The 18,573-nt window shown below is 42.5% G+C and overlaps 1 protein-coding gene across 3 annotated transcripts in view; it reads right to left on the bottom strand.

Moving 5' to 3' along the window:
* Positions 1-15,986, bottom strand: part of CPED1 (cadherin like and PC-esterase domain containing 1) — a 159,106-nt gene extending 143,120 nt beyond the window's left edge. For 2 of the 3 annotated variants that reach the window (XM_080393906.1, XM_080393908.1), the window contains exons 1-2: positions 11,964-15,986; positions 11,020-11,491 (exon numbers count right to left, since the gene is read on the bottom strand). In XM_080393906.1, coding sequence (XP_080250032.1) covers positions 11,020-11,268 — 249 coding nt within the window. In that variant the 5' untranslated portion in view covers positions 11,269-11,491; positions 11,964-15,986. Of the gene's footprint in view, positions 1-11,019; positions 11,492-11,597; positions 11,941-11,963 lie in introns of those variants that run through there. The other variant, XM_080393907.1, reaches the window with a different exon arrangement.
* Between the last annotated feature and the right edge of the window lie 2,587 nt (positions 15,987-18,573).

Below are 18,573 nucleotides of genomic sequence, written 5' to 3'. Positions count from 1 at the left end.
AAAACTTAAAACACCTTCCCTGCATCCCTCCCTTCTTCCCAGGCTCAGCTTCACTCCCAGTTTCTCTACCTCCATCCCCAGAGTGATGCAGGGGGACAGGGAACAAGGGCTGTGGACAGTTCCTCACACATTGTCTCTGCTGCTCCCTCCTCTGTAGGGAGGGGAGGACTCCTCAGATTCTTTCCCTGCTCCAGCGTGGGGTCCCTCCCATGGGAGACAGTCCTCCATGAACTTCTCCTGTGTGGGCCCTTCCCACAGGCTGCAGTTCTTCATGAACTGCTCCAGCACGGGTCCCTTCCACAGCGTGCAGTCCTTCAGGAACAGACAGATCCAGCGTGGGCTTCCCACAGGGTCACAGCCTCCTTTGGGCATCCACCTGCTCCAGCATGAGGTCCTCCACAGGCTGCAGGTGGATATCTGCTCCACCATTAACTTCCATGGGCTGCAGGGGAACCTCTTCTCTGGTGCCTGGAGCACCTCCTCCCCCTTCTCCTTCACTGATATTGGTGTCTGCAGAGTTCTTCCTCTTACATGTTCTCACTCTTCTCTCTGAATGCAGTTGTGCAGGTTTGGGTTTGTTTGTTTTTTTTTTTTTTTTTTAATATGTTATTCCAGAGGCGTTATCACCATCACTGATGGGCTCAGCCTTGGCCAGCAGCGGGTCTGTCTTGGAGCTGGCTGGCATTGGCTCCATCAGACATAGGTCAAGCTTTTAGCAGCTTCCCACAGAAGCCACCCCTGTAGCTCCCTGTTACCAAAACTTTTCCACAGAAACCTGATAAAATAAGGCATAAAACCAGGATGCTCCATGTCGGACTATATGGAATAGTCTAGCTGTTCTTTTGCAATAAGAACACCCTTAACAGACAAGATTTTCTTTTGGTGAAAAGTATTTGTCTTTAGCATTGAAACATATGTGCCTGTAAGGGATTAAATTCAGGACATAAAATCAGTTGTTGGCAAGTTCATGAATTTCAGCCTAGCAGTAGTTAACAGTAAAAACTAAGTTATTCCATAAATTCTAATTTTAGTAAGCTTATCATTGGAGATAGGAAGTGCTACACAAACAAGGCACCACCATTTCGTGCATAGTAGACCACACTGAAAAGAGATAGATGTGTTGATATAAACAAATGTCATTCAAGATGTGTCCAGTTGTTTATAGGCCTGGGATCTAGTGATAAAGTCCCTCTTCTCAGCAGTCTGTTCCCCAACTGCAGGATGCAGTTGTAGATTATGTTTGGCTGAAGCATAAGCTTCTCTGCAGCAGTGAGGAGCACAAATTATTTCAGAGCCCTGAGCCTCTAATGCCACATTTGCTTATGCTCTCAGAGCAGATATCCTTCATGGAAAGGGTTAGCATCATCAATGTGGGGACCCTGAAAAATACCTTAATATAATGCTGTCAGTCTTCCGTATATATTTGCTAAATGTTCAACCCAAAACCACTTTAGACCCTAGGACATTCAAGTAAAGGTTGATCACATGCTGGCTGGAAGAAGCACAAATAGCACAGGGTGAAGTCACAGGAACCGTGTTAGGTAACCTGCCAGGTGTCCTTCCCGGTGTCCCAGTGTTTTTAAAACACATCAATCAGGCAGCAAGCACAGTGTCAGAGTGTCTCTGATCGCTCTTCCCCAACACGGGACCCACCATTTTTTCCCTTTCTGCTTTCGCCCCTCCTTTGTCTCCTCTTATCTTTGCTCTTTCCTGCTCTCCTGCAGCGCCAGCAGCTGCTGGCAGCCCTTCCTCTCCATTTCCCTCCCTCCCTCCCTGTTCCTAAAGCCAGCCCTTGCCACAGCCCCCTTCCTGTTCTCCCTCTCCCTCCTCTTCCAAGCAGTCCAGCCAGATGCTTCCCACTTTCACTTGCATCAGGAAAGAAACTTGGAAGATAGATAGAGACCTCTCTCACTTTGTTTTGTGAGGAAATCCAATTTTCCATCCCACATGTGCTGCAAGGCCCAGTGTCATGGGGTGAACTGAGGACATGTAAGGAGCACAGAGGGGCTGCAGCCCAGGACACACTCCTGTTTGGTTTTAGATGGCTTGTCCCTCTCCCATTCCTCCCAGCGAGGCTGAGGGCACTTGCTGCCTGCTGTGAGGGTCCTGCCCCAGACCTGGTGGCACTTTGTGCGTGCCCTTCCTCACTAGCAGTTACCACACTTTCGTCGTGCTACCAAAATACACCTTCACAAAAGCAAAGCCTCCTGCAGTGTCACTCCTTAAGTGTTTTGCTTCAAACAAACCTTGAAAGCTTCTGTCTCAAATGCCCAGCAGTGACTTTATTTCCCGCTGTGGGCAGTACTCCAAGGACAGCTCTCCCAGGGCTCACCCCGGCCTGGCCGCCGCCGCCTCACAGCCCACGCCTGGCGCAACTGGCCTCGGCGGCCCTGGGTGCCAGCTGAGCCTGAGGGCCGAGCTGTGCCCCCCGACGCTCTTTCTGCCTGGCTGGGAATGCACAGGGGGACAGGAACCACCTGGCCTTGTGGTGTCCCAAGGACCCCAAGCACCCCACGGGGTCAGCCTGTGCCAGCCTGTCTGCAACAGGGTTTCCCAGGGGGAAAGAAGCTCTCCCTCCCGCCTCCACGTGAACGTGAACACCGATGCAGATGGCATCTTCCCCAGTTCCCCAGGAATTAGCAGAAATGTTTACAATGCTTTAGTTTGGCAATGGCAAATATTCAAGAGTACACTGATAACAGCACAACAAACAAAAAGAAACAGGAAGTTCAAGTGGTGGCAGTAACCTAGGTCACTTCCACAAAGTTAAACAGCCCTGGGAGATTCCACGGGGCCCTTGCAGCAGCTGTCTCCCACTGGGTGACTTGCACAGGCTTGCGATGGCCCTCACACGCAGAGCACACCACCAGCTGCTCCAGAGGCCTTTCCTTGGGACACACAGCCCAGAGACACCTAAAAATCCTTCAGGCTGCCAGTGTCCAAGGCCTCCTGGCACAGGCCTGGCTAGGGACACAATCGCCTGATCCCACCACCCAGGCGCTAGACGTGAGGCGATTTTAGCCACAGCTTATCCCAAAAAGCCACGATGGGAACTCTGGGACACGGAGACAATTCAGAGTCCTAAATTTAACAGCTTGACCTGATGTCTAATCTGGTACTATTAAATAATATGAAGTAGCTCAAAACCTTTTACGGTGCTTGCTTGAGATCCATGTGTTCTGTTGCCAGATTTATTTCTTCTGCCCTTTCCTTTCAGAGCTATTTGCAGTACAGGTTACAAGATGCAATGTGTCCTCTCTGTTTTCTTGCCAAGCCAGTGCACTGGAGGGTGGGTTTGGTTTTTTTTGTTTGTTTTAAACTACACATTAACTACACAGAATTTTTAAAAATTCTGGCCCACTGCAAACTTGCAGCAAGTGATTCCATAATTTTTTCCAAAGCTCTATATAAAATGCCTTACATCACTGGCCATGCTGATCTAGTTACTACTGGATGTTTTTCAGAATTTCCAATATTATAGCAATAGCAGCCATGTTTATACACTTGAAGAGTCTGCTGGCTTTAATAAAATGTTTCTCAATCATAAAAATGCAGTCTGAGCAGAGAGCCAGTATAAAAGAAGCAGAGTGCAATAGCTGAAAATAAGCTGTTCACATATTTTGATGTTTTATGGTTCTGATTGTATTTTTGCATTCCTATAACTTTAATGTACAGCAGTCTTAGATAAAAAAAAAAAAGGATCCATGAGACTTTGACTCTGTGAATAATTGTTAAATGGTCAAATGTTTTCATGTCCCAACTATTTTTTTAGCTCTTCCCCTGTCTGAAGTTTCAGGCTGTTTGTTAGCAGGTCAGTTTATTAGAGATTCAATACACCTTACGTGAAAGGGATTAGTAAAGAACATCTGTGGCCCATGTCTTACCTAGAGATTAGTGTGACTGTTTCCACAGAAATTAATGAGGCTTTACAGCAGAGCTGAGATTTCCCATAAGATTTAGGATGAGGCCTATGTCAGCTTTGACATGGTATACCTGCTCTTACAGCTTGCAAACAATTGCACTTAGCTAAGTCATTGACCTTATTTTAGAGCAACAGGCAGTTACACTGATGATCCACAGCCTTAACAACTGGTCTAAACAAACCACAGTGGGCTGAAAACTGAATAAAACTGCATAAAAATGATTTTTTTTTAAGTTTTGTTTTCCATTTATAAAATAATATGCAAAATGACAACAAATCAAGACTCAAAAAATTATGGATTTTTTTAAAAAATTATCAAATCAAATGTATATTCCTCTGGGGTTTTAACAAACAAGATAAGCAACCCAGTTTATATATGAAAGCTCGAGAATTACGTAACCATCCTTGTCCAACTGAAAATAGATATCTATTATCTGAGTTGCAATTCTTAGTTCTGTCGGTCTACAAGTTCCACATAGCTGTGAAGTTCTCTGTTACAGAGAAAATGTGTTGACATTTTCCTAATTTTCTAATCAGTTATCTAATTCTAGGTTATGAATGCCTAAGATATAACTGATTGTATTAGTCTCTGAAACTTTCCTCTGATGTATGGAATTTCTGGGTTGTTTCAAAAATCCAAAACTTGGTCAGTAACTGAATTTTATAATATATAATTACTGTTGTTTTGGCCATGAAGAAAATAGCAAAGATATTTCAAGCTGAGGAGAGAAAAACAGTTCTTTGGCATTTTTTCAGATTCCAAGAAGATTGCATAATTCCATAAATATTGATGCATTGTCTCTGCCTGGCAAGGAAGCAAATATACAGTTTGAACTGTTGCCATAGAATTTCATTGACCATCACTTCAACTGCAGAAATAAAATTCTTCTTTCTAACATAATGGCCCGACTCATGTCTGCCTAAGCTCCTCTCAGGAAAGAACTCAAAACCTGTGAATAATCTTTTCAGCTACCCAGTTCTGGTGGTGTTAGTCCCTTCGTTGCTTCGTTGTTACTCTTTTATAGCAAGTTAGCCAAGACTGTTAGCGTCTTGCCCAATAGCTTCAGTAACTTGACTGCAGCTTACTTCAACCCCACTGCTTTCTGCAGGTACTGGGCTGCTGCAAAAGAGATATATGAACCTCTGTGCAAACCGAAAGGCCTTTGTATGAAAGGAGAGTGCAACAGAAATACCATGAAAGAGCACCAGCCTTATACAAACAACACTGGCACTACTAGCAGTATTCACAGGCACTGAACTGCCTAAACTCCCATTTAGCCCGCAAAGAAAGTGTCGATCTACCTTTGCTGCTGGATACCACCTTGCACAATAACATTACAAAAAATCCTTGAGTGGGACTCCTAAAAACTACCACACTAATATTAAACAGCATTCATAAGAAAAGGGAAAATAAAAATATAGCATGTGGTTCTAATGTCCCAAGTCGTTCATTTACAGGACTGTGCAGGCCTTTATTAATTCCAAATGTGACTTTTAAATTCGTTTTCATGTTTGCATAAAATTTCATAGAAATAGTAAGTTGTTCATACTACAGTTATATTTGAAGTACACATAGCTCCTGTATCAAGAAGTAACAGAGAAGTTAATTTCCTGTTTCACTTTCTGGAGTATATTTAAATGTGTTGGCTTTATGTTTATTTGCTAATCAGAAAAGACTGTGTTGTAGACTGAAATGGTTGGAATGTAATTCTGCATCCAATTGTTTGCTGAATAAGTACAGAACAAGCAACTAGATTATTGGCACTACTTTGATGGCTGGTTTCTGATGACTTCATAAATGCAAGAGCAAAACTGGAGTTATTTGCATAGTCATCACCAGCACTCTGAGCTGGAAGTACAGACCTGTTTTATCAAAATGCCTTTGCTTTATGTTTGCATGTAGTTCACAGTACCAACTGCCTTGTCTCGAGAACAGACGATAAGCCAATCCTAGCATCTTATCAAAACAGCTACTTTTGAGGAAAGGGTTCCAATGAAGTGCATGAGTTACATTCTGCCTCCATTTCCCATTTGCTGCTGATGCACCCTTCTCAAATTCCTTTCCTGCAAAGTCTCCACCCAGCCCCCTTTTCCTGATTGCTACCACAGTAGCCTTGCCCTTTATCACCAAAATATCTCTAGCTATCTGTGCAGTAAAAATAGCCATTTCCTCACTGCCTTTTGCATTTTACATTGAAAAGGAGAAAAAAATTGTCCCGCTTTCATAGGGTGCAATGTGAATGTGGTATCATTCCAAGGAAACCAGTTGCTGATACCATACCATCTGTCGATTGCTTTCTATTGACAGAGGTTTCATACTAGCAAACTTCTTTGTTCTTTTGTGAGAAGAGTGCTCATCGCCCTACTGTATTCTATAAAATAAATATCCTTTGAAGATTAAATTTACTTTTAAAAGTATCAAACCTTCTTATGCATAATGTAATCTTTTTTTAATCCAGAGCTCTCACCACACTCCATTTCTGCGTAATAGCAAAAATCACCCCTTCTCATTCTATCACCTAGCTTAATTTCTCCCTTTTCACATATTTGCATTTCAAAAGTTCCCACTAGCTTTGTCTTTTTTTCTCTCCATTTCCATTCCCATATCCCTTTCTCTTCCCCTGCACAAATCCAGCCCTCTCTGTACACAATCTCTTCTGTACCTTCTGAGGATACCATACTTTGTAGCCATAGCTCTCCCACTCTACTTTGCACATCTGCCTCTTTTCCCTGTGCCTTCTTCCATGATACTCCTCTCCTGCCCACTTCATTCCCTGCTTATTCTGCCTGAAAGTACATTCCATCCAAAAAAAAACACCACCAACACCACCACCACCCCCCCCAATATATGCCTACAGAGGGTGAGGTTAATCAGATTTGTTTTAAATGTCTGCATTAAGTCATGATGAATTTTGTGTTATTTCCATTGACTATGAAGTCCAGCTTTCTGGCTCTGACTAGATACAGTGGAGCACTCAAGTAAAGAGAGAATGATTCCACTCTGGATGTCCAGAGTCCTAAAGTTCTAGTTACAATTTCTCAGCTTTTCAGTAATTTTACTCCCAATTTTCAAATAGAGGTACCTGGGCCTGTAACCTGTGCAAGATGTTCAACTGGACCTTCCTCCAGATTTTAGGATTAAAACATGGTATTTCTCTTAAATTTTTTTTCTTCCCTTCCCCCCCCCCCCCCCCCCCCCCCCCCGCCTTTTTTCTTTTTCTGTATGGTATCACAGGTATGGCCACATCAAGGTCTCATTATCTTGCATCTTTCATACTGTCCACTCCCAGTAAATTATATCCTATCCTAATTGTTAGAATGAAATCATAAAAAAAAACTTTTCTCATTCTTCCTGTTTGCTCACCTCATTATACCTCCTTTTGGAGATACAACTTTTATACCAAAGATAAGTGACAGATTGAGGACCCTGGGATTTAAGACAGCTTTTTTCACCATAACTGTTATACTTCATTTATTAAGATGCCAGCCTCACCCACTCGTTAAATTCTCATATAATCAGCTGCACATCTTGTTGATTTTCTTTTCCCAGCTGGCCTTAAGTGGACAGGAGATGTGAAGCATGGCTTTTGTGATTATACAGGAAATCTCCTTCAAGACCCATTTTAACATTTAAAAACCTAAAATTTTTTATACATTGGCCATCATTAAAGAGCTAGTATGCTGAAACAGTGCCTACCACATGAACAATACTGTATCACTGCTTCTTCCCAACAGCAGAGGTACTATGGCTACCTGAGCAAAATGCACTGCTGCGCAGACACACCTAAGCTGGCTCTGGCAAAACTAATTCAGAGAGTGGAAACAAAGCGTAACCAGCTAATTAGCTCTTCTCAAAACTGGCTGAGAAGCAGGGAAAGATTATTTCAGATGAGTGTAACAGTTTTACATCTGGCTGGTACCAAAGTATTTCTGTCACAAAACCATGCCAGGAAAACATACACACAGGGCTTGTACGGGCTTTTTTTGTGATACCTATTCCAGTTTTGATGCTACAGTACCAACTCCTTACTATACATATTTGCAAATATTTCATTATGCAGGAGGTAACCATGCTTGGCTAAACCTGAAGACAGCCTGCTGCTGGATGTGATATCACCCTCTAATGCCTTTAATGTTGGAGATTCAGAAATAAGCCTTCTATTTTTCATGCTACGGATACTAACATTTAATTTTATATTAGAAAACGTTGACCTTTGTTCATGTGAAAATAAGTCTATAGGACCAGCTCTCCAAAAGCTTCTAAAACTCCTCTAACGTGTGATACCTGAGAGAGAAGTACTATGAGCTCTGTCAAGTTTTCCAGGCTATGAAATCTGCAATTTTGCAATTTAAAAAAAAAAGACAGTTTGTACTATGTGCCTGACAGTAATGGCTCTGTCCCAGGGAAAACTGGCAACTTCCAGCCCCATGCTTTTACTGCATTTGTCTGGAACTTTCCCTTCCGAAATGAGACAAATTTTGCAATCAAAGATGCAGTGGCAAAGCTGCACTTTTCCTCAGATCTCTCCCTGTGCTTCTCCCAATGGCTCATAAAAGGTGCCAGCTTTTTTTAGGCACATTGTGTTATGCATACTCTAAACGAAGAAATTATCAGACTTTGCAAGGGCATTTTGCTTACGCAATAACAATCATAACCAAATTCTCACTGCAGGCTCAACACAATACTGATTGTTTCTCTGAAGGAAGCAAGAATTAAACTGCCCCTACCCAGTCAGAAGAGGTTCTGCATTGTGACAGATACTATGGCTTTAAACCCAGGAACACTGGGTGTTATCTAAAGAATATTATCACCAGCAGGGTCTACTTTTCCTTAAAATTTATTCATGAACTTTGATTTCATAAGTCATGTTGCAGTGTTTGCTTTAAGTCACTAAGTGCACAATAGATGCTTTTTAATAAATTTGCTTGCTGGACTATTTATAGAATAAGAATACATGTATGACTAGTTAATTAAAATGTTAATAATTTGGACTATATTTTGAAGTATTTTTCTATATTCATATGTGAAGATTTAAATCAGAGCTTTAATGAAAACTTGTTTCCAAACTAGCTACTGTGGGTGGGCACGTGACTATAAAATAAAACGGTGGAAAGTTTCAGCCATGGCATCTGTCTTAGGTGTTACTGGGTACCCAATAAAATCAAGCAAGATAACATCCAGCTATCTGAATAAGCAGTGGGTGAAAACACACAGTCCAAGAACACACTTTCAAAGCAAAGCGGTAGAGATTTTTGGAGAAGTTTGTCTTTACTGTCCCCTGAAATTATTTTTCAGCCCACACAACCAGCGGAGTATTCTCTGGAAACAGAGAGCAACTTAAAAGTAACATCCCAACATGTGCAAGACATTTTGTTCAGCACGCTTTAGAGGAAACTTTCAAGACAAACAGTGAACCAGCTATGGGTGGTCTTCAGAACTTGAAGAGGAATGTGTTGGGGTAGCACAGCCCTGGAAAACATACCTATAAGGGTTAACATATGCATTTACATCTGTACTATAGGTTCAGCATGTGTGTGTGACAGTCACATCCAACCATGTATGGTGGTGGGTAGTAAGTACAGCATATTGTAAAAACAGAAGCTTCCTTCTCATTTCAAACACCCAGCACACCAAGTTCAATGTCAATCTGCATTTCTCTCAAGAAAATTGGGAAAGAAATTACAGACATTTTCAGCCTAACAGCATACTAGCGAAACTTTGCCATTATTTCACCAGTTCTTACAGACTTTAAGTAGCCCAAGGTAAGATACGAGATGTTCTTTGCCATTACAATAGCAATGAGTAAAAAGGAATGGGCTGTAAGTGTTGAAAGCTGTAACACAATGCAACCTGCATCTGTCAGCTATGCTTATTTTCCTCTAAATTGTAATTACACAGGTCACATTGTGGAACAAATCCAAATCTGGGTACCTAGTGTACTAAAAGGTCATTAAAATATAAAATTATGACGAATGTGGCATGGGGTAGATTTCTGTAACTGATAAGAAATCTCTGACTTTCACAAGAAAAAAACCCATTTTTTAAGACTTAAGGTTAAAGAGCTCATGCTGAAGTTACTTCACATACCTGTTTTTGATTGTTGCAGAAGATGCACTTTACAACTGCTCTCCTAAAATCAATATTGCTGACCTTTCAGACTGTGAACCCTGTCTAATCAAAGAAGCAGCCTTCTAAATTTATTTTTTATATTTAAACTGCTTTATGTGGATGCTGTCCATAATCCCTGAAGTCACAGATTAATGTTTATTGTTGTTTATATACAGTAGTATATAAAATGCCAGCATAATGACGATTGCATAGTGCAATGTCTGCTGCATTATTAGCAGCCTTCTATAGAACTGAAGAAAACCTGAAACATTTGTGCTAGTGCTGATCACATTTCAGAGCAAAAATAACTACCTCATTCCGGACCATTTAATAAACCACATTTTCCAACTAACGGTGTCTACATTTGTTAGGTTTTAACACCCAGACTAGGAAACTTACACAAAATAAACATGAGGTCAGGTAACCTAAGGACAAAGTAAAAACTGTGGGACAAAGATTCCAAAGTAAATAGTGTGATTTGAAAATGTGAAAAGTGTTGGGTTTTTTTTTAAAGTAAATGCAGTCAAATTCAGCTTCTCAGCAGAATCCCAGCAAAATTCAAAACTGACCAGCAGATAACTAAAATAGGGCAGCTGCAGTCCTGGCGCTAAATTAACAGCCTCAGTCACTTCCATGAAACCCCACTGGCTCCTGATTTATGTGCCTGTACTGTAAAGCCTCTGAACTGATTCCTAAAGCCAAAATAAAATATGGTCTGTGCAACAAACTGAAATCTCCCTGGAGTCACAAAGCAATGCCATGTTACAGTCAGATTTCAGGATTCCTGTGTTAATAACACCACACTGAGGAGCTGGTAATGGAGATGCGCTTGCACATATGCCACTGTCATTAGATCATCCATTTGTTTGTATACAGATCTCAGACTTCCAAGCTTCAGCTAATTTTAGCTGGACTCAGATGATCCTGCCAGACTCGCTACCCCTTGCTTTGCTAATTATTGCTCAGCACTCTGCTCCAGCTGACTTACCTTTTTCACTGTCTGTGAATTAATGCCAGGGAGGAAGCAGTGAGTGTTGCTTGGGGAGACCTTGTATCTTCCTTGCTGTGTTTTAGTCAGTTTGTTGGGTGCAACCCCATTAACCACTGCCGAAAGGATGCTGCTGGTCATGAGAGGAGTCAGGGTCTGGCAGAACAGACAGATGGCCACCACTAAGGCCAGAAGGAAGGGACGAGGGCGACAAAGCCTGCGGCACCTGGGGACTTGCCCACAAACCATGGCCTCTTTGCCGTCCTCACTTCGCCCTTCGCCACATTGCAGGTGCAGTCCAAGGAGCCACGTCTTGCCAGGCTAAAACAGTCAAAGGCACGCTTTACCCAAAATTAGCGAGACGTTTCCCCATTTCTGCTGCTGAACACTTTCCTGGTGCCTGGCAAGAAGTCACGAGTTCCAGAGGAGCAAAGATTTGGGAAGTAACCTCCCATGGGGCTACAGGAACCACCTGTGAAAAAACAAGAAGTGAGAAATGGCAACCAGCAGCATGCCATGGGGCGTTCTGCAAGGAGCCGTGGCGAGCTCTTCCACACCGTGCTCTCAGGAGAACAGACCTGCCAGCAGACAGGTGAGGAGCAGAAATCTTCACTCCTTTTTCAGAAGGAACTACTCAGTCGCAAAACAGCATTCAAGAAAGCAAGAGGTTAAAGTTTAACACGTCCTGTCCACAGCTGAAAAGAATAAGAGAGTGTACCAACTTCGTGAACAATCATTTGCTATTTTTTTCTCTCTTGCATTCTCAATTCCCACTTTGTTTTTACAGTTTCCTTCATTCCAGTCCTTTTAAATTGCCTCCTTCCTGTCAGCATGCACAGCTTTCTCTCTGAAAGTGATCATTTATCTGAAAACTGACAGACTATGAAGATTTTCATTTGCATTTGTTTTGTCCAGATTGCAAGTTCAAAGTTAGGTTTACTTACTCGGTTCTTATCCTGTTAGAAGTTTTCCATTCTCCTCTAATGGGCTGCTGATTAAAACCACTTGGAACAACCCTGGCTCATGATCCCAGCTCGTCTCGCACACTCAGAAGGCAGGCACACGCACATACACACGCCATCTGAAGCCAGTTGGACCACAGATTTCATATAAATAAAGGCTGGACTGCTCAGAGGGTGGGGCTAAACTAGCTCTGCTCTGAGCAGGCACGGCGTTTGGAGACAGCCTGAGGTCTGGATGGGGAACAAGAGTTGTCCTTGCTCACACCGCATGCCTTGAAGCCACCATCACTGCAATTTTTAGAAAACTGCTGTTACAGCAATCAGTCTAATTGAAACAATATTAATAGCTTCCAGGCAGTAGAAATCTGAGCAGCCCCTGCAATATTTTAATCCAGATTAACAAAAATGTTGTAAAAGGAAGCAAATTTTCTTGGACATCAGCGTCACTGACAAAGCAGTTGTCAGTAATTTTCCGTAGTAGATATCTCATAGCAGTGTATAAATAAAACTTCCTACTGATGTCAAAAAGGGAAAGAAAGGAGGGCGGACAAAAATACTCCAATGAAAGCACTTAGCATCTAAGCCACAGAAGGTCTTAGTTACTACTTCCCCCTGCTGACACAGGACAGGGACGAGACAGATGGGAACAGTTGACAAACTCTGTTACCTTTATAGACTAAAACTTCTCCTATAATCAAGTTCTTTTAGCTAAAAATATCTGTATACAAAGTCATCTATTTCATCCTCAATCCTCTGTGATTTTTTGAAAAGAGTTCTTCCTACACTGCCTCATATATAGGAAATGAGTGTTGTTATGATAACTTTGAGGCAATCTGCACAATTCAACAGCAGCATTAGCAAGTTAGAGGCCTATATACAACAATGAAGAACAGAGTATATATTTGTCTGAACTGCTGGTGTTTAGTCAGCTTTCAAATCTTTTTTTTTTCCCCCGAAACTAAACCCTTCAATTTGCACACATAGAAAAATTCCATAGAAGTGATTCAATACCTCTTGCAAAACCTCAGCTGTCACATGCACTGCATCTTAATTTTCTGTTCTGGGGCTGTAGTTGTCTAAATTCAATTCCTAATTTATCCCATGCAGGAAAGGAGTACCACACTTGCCTGTACCCCACCATGATAGATGTTTGCCGTCCACACAAACTCCCATCTCCACTCTCTGGAGACATGCTGCTCATGCTCCCTCATTCCCAGTACACCAGTTCATGTCCTCAGGCATCGCTCCTGTCAGCCCGTACTGCAAAGCTTCTCGCAAGCCAACAACTAGCTAGTGGAAACTGGAAACCCATGGGTTCCTTGCCGCTGGCTGTGGGGTAGGTCTCTGCCATGCAACAGAGAGGGGTACCCAGGGAGCCAGCGCATTCAAAGGAGGATTGCAGAGACACTACAGCCAGCTCGGGAACCACACTAACCCCATCGGCAGAGGAGGGCAGCATAGCAGAGGCGCTTTATTGTTTAAGATATTGTCCTGTGGTTTTTGGCATGCCCCGATTTCTGGGCCCATAACCACCAGCTGCGTGGGTGGCATTTGCATGGTTGTTAACTTCTCTGAGATTCTTAGTGAGGGGATTTTAGTCAGAGCTTTACTTGCTATTGCTAGAAGACTTGATTAAAACCAGTTTATAAAGATTTGGATTAATTGTCATTTCATGATGTGGAAGATCGTACCCCCTTGGAGAGTCCCACACTAGAATAAACTGATCCTCTCTGTCCCCACCCCCTGCTCCCTCCGTTACCTTCCGCACAGCAAGTAACCATGCTCTCCCTCCAGCCCAACATAATTTTCCCCTTTCCAAGCCCATAAGTGAGGTCTTTATCCTCACATTTTCCCCAATGTCTCAGAGCCAATTCATCCTTTCTGCAATCTCAAAATCACTCATGGGCCCCAAGTCTTCAGGACAAGCAGACTACTTTCTCATTTACTGTAGCAAGACTGATTCTGCAAAAACAGAGATGAAGGGATATCAGCAGAGGGCAGGCAGATTGCTCATTCTGCCTTCTGTATACTCCTGGGGATCAGCCTTCTGTTTGTCTGCTTTTCCCAGATGTTCCAAGGAGTGAGATTGTTTTTTCATGACAATAGCATGTAATGCATATTTCTTAAGCTGTAAATACTTTTCTCAATCCCAGACAGAGTACAACGAACATGATTCCTGTCATCTTTTGAATCACAATTCCACCACATCTCTGGGCTTACATGTCTACTGACTTATCTGGTCACATTCTGACACTTTAAAAATTAAACCAGGACTATTGCAAATGGGGACTAATTCCCCTGGTATTAATTAAATAGTCACTTCGGAAAAGGATATAAATTGGATAAAAAGTCAGGCCTCCTGGGTCCCAGACTCACAAGAAAGATTCTTCAGTGCATAATACTCAAATAACTGCAGAACACAATTATCTGTAAGATTAGAAATATCCAGCTAAGTATTTATATTCAGAGGTATATACACCTATTTCAGAATTTTTAGCAGAAAGCTGAAAACGTCCTCTTTCTGACATACAACAGAAATTTAGTATTCGTTTCCTATTTGGGATTCCCAGACCAGTTCCTTCCAGTGGCCGCTCCCACTGCATGGATTAAGGACTCTCTAGCCCATTTACCCCTCCCTACTCCTCCAACTCACCCAGGCCTGCTTGTCTGGATGCTCCCTAGGGCAGCCAGCTGCTGTCCTGCTCTGCATGAGGCAAGGTCCTGCAGGGATTGCTTCTGCCAAAACCAACCAGCCATGGCTGTCAAGAGTGATCTCCAGTGCTTGCAGCCAGAATCCCAGTTCCATCTGCATCATCTAGAATAGACTGTAAGTGTTTAAAGATACACTGACACAGAAAAGGTGAGAGAAAAGCCACAAGATTTGCTAAAAATTACCAGGGACTAGGATTTGAAAGGACTTAGCCAATATGCCAAACAGGCATGTAATGTGCACCATTCATCATCTCACTGGGGTTTTACGCAGCCTGGCTCATATTCGCACAGCTTCAACTTTACACAAGCCTCTGTGTTTGTTCAGTGGTGAAAGCTAGCGACCACTGAAGAACGATTTCCATGGTCAAAGTAGTGACCTGGACAGATAACTGTCAGGAGCTAACCAAGAAGAAAATATTAGGCACAGAAACTTAGCAGGAATTTAAGGCCAGCTGAATAGATCCATTTTATGCATGCTTAACTTCAGTCAGAGATCTAACATGAATCGTTCTGCAACTCTGAATACAGAGAAGTCCAGATATAAGGGCTTGTAAGATCAGATCTTGATATAATAAAACCACTTTGCAGCAATAATTTCACTATATAGAGGCTGCCAAGGAGAAAATATGTTTAAAAACTTTTCACAATTGCTCTTTTCTAGAGCAAGTTTCAAATTTCAAAGCACAGTGTCCTAGCAACGATTTCAGTGATAAACGAGCTCACAGTTTTTCAAGCTCAAACAGTTCATTTCTAAATTAACTGATAGTCAAGTCCTTGTAATCATGTCTGTCATCTTCACAGTGCAAACATATCCAATTGTCATTGTTTATGGTCAACTCTTTAATTTCTTTTTTATTTTCTAGCATACTAAAAACTATGCCAAAGGCCATAAGTTCTCACCAACTTCAAAAATTGGATAAAAGCTTTATGAACAATAGGCATTAATAACACTGTAAATATTCAGGCAAAACATCTAGTTAAACTGTGCTGGAGAAAGACTACTCAGCCACACCCTCCAGTTTTCTACTTCACCCTGAATTCAATCCAGATTGCAGTTGAGTTTGCAGTGTCTTCAGTCCTGTGTGTGGTCCTGTTATAAGCAGTGAATGGGGAAGATGGCACAGAGTGAAGAAAACAGGAGAAATACATTTCATTACTGCTCTGCACATTGGAAGATTTGATAATACTGATGTTTAAATTAATCCCAGCATAGTAAAAACCCAGACTGTCTCCTCTTTTCCCATTCATAGAACACTGTAAACCTTAATGATACTGTGATTTTGTTACACAGAGCACTCCAGAGAACAAAGATTCACGTCTTAATCCCACTTTGGCTCAGCTTTCTGATCTTGGCTCACAGTGAAGGCAGGCTAGCACAGAAGATTCTGAAAATCCTTGGAAAGCAAAACAGCTGATGTTAACAGGAGAAGAATTTTATGGGGGACTCCTCTTTTGGTTTTGCTTCTCATTATCTTTCAATTTCTTTACTATTTCGCTCTTATGTAAGAAGCAATAAATGATCTTGACTATACAAGCAGTGTATTTACTTCTTCTATCACAGGATTTGCAGTCCATATATGTGTACAGTCGATATATAGTCCATTTTAGGTCCTTAGTCTATAAAATTTATCAGTGTGTTAAGAGCTGTCTTTGCTGGACATTTTATCCCAAGAGAGCTGCTCCTAGACCTGCAGTTCCAAGAACAGATCAACCAGTCTAGTAAGTCCCTGCCATGGAAAGGGGGAGGTCTTGCTTGCTCCCCTCTTCCCTCCCTCTAGAGTCTCCCCCTTACCCCTACACCTCCTCTTTGCCTTTTTCTCTTCCTACCTTGTGGTGGTGCTTCTTAGATTCTTTCTGAGCTGAGTCCTTGCAGAGGTCCAATAGGTCCTAATGCTGGTAAACAAGTGAGAGAGGATGTAAAGAGAGGAAGGGAACAGGACCTTTTAGGTAGTGGCAAAGCTTGATACTCAGCTCGCCAGACTACTGAGCCTACCCCAGCCTCCCTAAAGTTTTAACTAGGATCTGGGCCAACTGAGCTATTTGTCCAGAGGCATCTCTTAGTATCTTAAGCATATGAAACACAATGAACCAAAAGTATCTATTTATGTTAATAATAAACAAAAAGTTGCTTCAGATGAGAGTAAGAGAAAGCAGCTGAAAACAAAAGTCTTAATGAAGATACTGGTTCCTGCTTAGAAGGCAAATTTGCATGTCAGGAGAAAGAAATAGACCAGTAAATTCTTTGCTGCTTCTTGTCTACAGTTGTTCAGTGACTCTTGACATAACCCCCTTGCAGCAGTTATTCTGAGATTACACAGAGATTTATGGATTCTGTGGCCAATTTGATTACTCGGACTCATTGGTTACTGCTCAGGGCTGAATAAGAATCAGTCATAAAAAAAATGCCCAGAGAGGCTGCAAGAACTTGGAAATTTATCTTTGGGAATGCAGAACAGAAACATTCTGCAATGAAAGTGAAATATCTCATGACCACTGACAGCATTTGTGTTTTTTATTTTAAGTAAATATTTTATTTTGGCATGGTCCCCCTCTTCACACCTCAGATGAAAACATTCAAACTTCCATTCTCAAGTCTTCCTCTCTCTTCTTACAAACTTTTTTTAACAGGCCCATCTTCTCGCAGAATCGTTCTTGTCTTTTAATACAGTGACTATTCTCTTAGGTGATCCGGCTCCTTCTTACTGTCTTTTTCAGTTAAATTATCTGGGCTTGTCATATGAAAGGTATTTGCATAAATACTTTTCTACTTGCTCACATACTCCTTCTCTCTAAAGTGCAGAGGCATGGATTTGACAGATGGGCCACTGGGTGTATAAGGAATCAGCTGGATGGTCATACTCAGAGTTTCAGTCAACAGCTCAATGTCCACGTAGGGACCTGTGACATACCTCAGTTGTCTGTACTGGGACAGGAACTGTTTAACATCTTTTTTGGTGACACGGATGCTGGGACTGAGTGCACCTTCAGCAGGTTTGCCAACGACACTAAGCTGTGTGGTGCAGTGACACACTGGAGGGAAGGGAGGCCATCCAGAGGGACCATTACAGGCAGGAGAGGTGGGCCTATGTGGACCTCGTGAAGTTCAACAAGACCAATTGCAAGGTCCTGCACATGGGTGAGGGCAACTCCAAGCACAAACGCAGGCTGGGCTGAGAGCAGCCCTGAGGAGATGAGCTTCTTATCATCCAACACCCCCAAGCCTAACATGGCTAGGCAACATGCACCTGCAGCCTAGAAAGCCAATCTTATCCTGGGCTGCATCAAAAGTGTAACCAGCAGGTCAAGGGAGGCGATTGTTCCCCTCTACTCTGCTCTCACAAGACCCCACCTGCAGTACTGTGTCAGCTTTGGGGCCCCCAACAGAAGAAGGACAGAGACCTGTTGGAGCAAGGCCAGAGGAGAGTCACAACCTAAAGGGGGCCTACAAGAAAGCTGGGGGGGGCTTTTGACAAGAGCATGAAGTGATAGGACAAGGGGCAAGGGCCTTAAACTGAAAAAGGCTAGATTTAGCTTAGCTATTAGGAAGAAATTCTTTACTATAAGGGTGATGAGACACTGGAACAGGTTGCTCAGAGAAGTTGTGGCTGCCCTGTCCCTGCAAGTGTCCAAGGCCAGGTTGGATAGGGCTTGGAGCAACTTGGTCTAGTGGAAGGTGTCTGTCACAGCGCTATCAAAACTAGCCAGCTGCCATAAGGCTTTTACCATCCCATACCAGGTTAACTTCAGTAAGTAGTTCCCACAGCTCGCCCCAGCACAGCCACCCATCCCCCACAAGGTTCCAAAAGTTCATCTACCATCTGTGCCGTCTCTTCATCATCTTCAGACGAGCCCACCCTGCTTCTTGCCTCTGCTTAGTCTT

Source organism: Falco punctatus (assembly GCF_963210335.1).
Source record: "Falco punctatus genome assembly, chromosome: 6".
NCBI classification, from domain to species: Eukaryota; Metazoa; Chordata; class Aves; order Falconiformes; family Falconidae; genus Falco; species Falco punctatus.
This window is presented reverse-complemented; position numbering and strand designations above follow the sequence as displayed.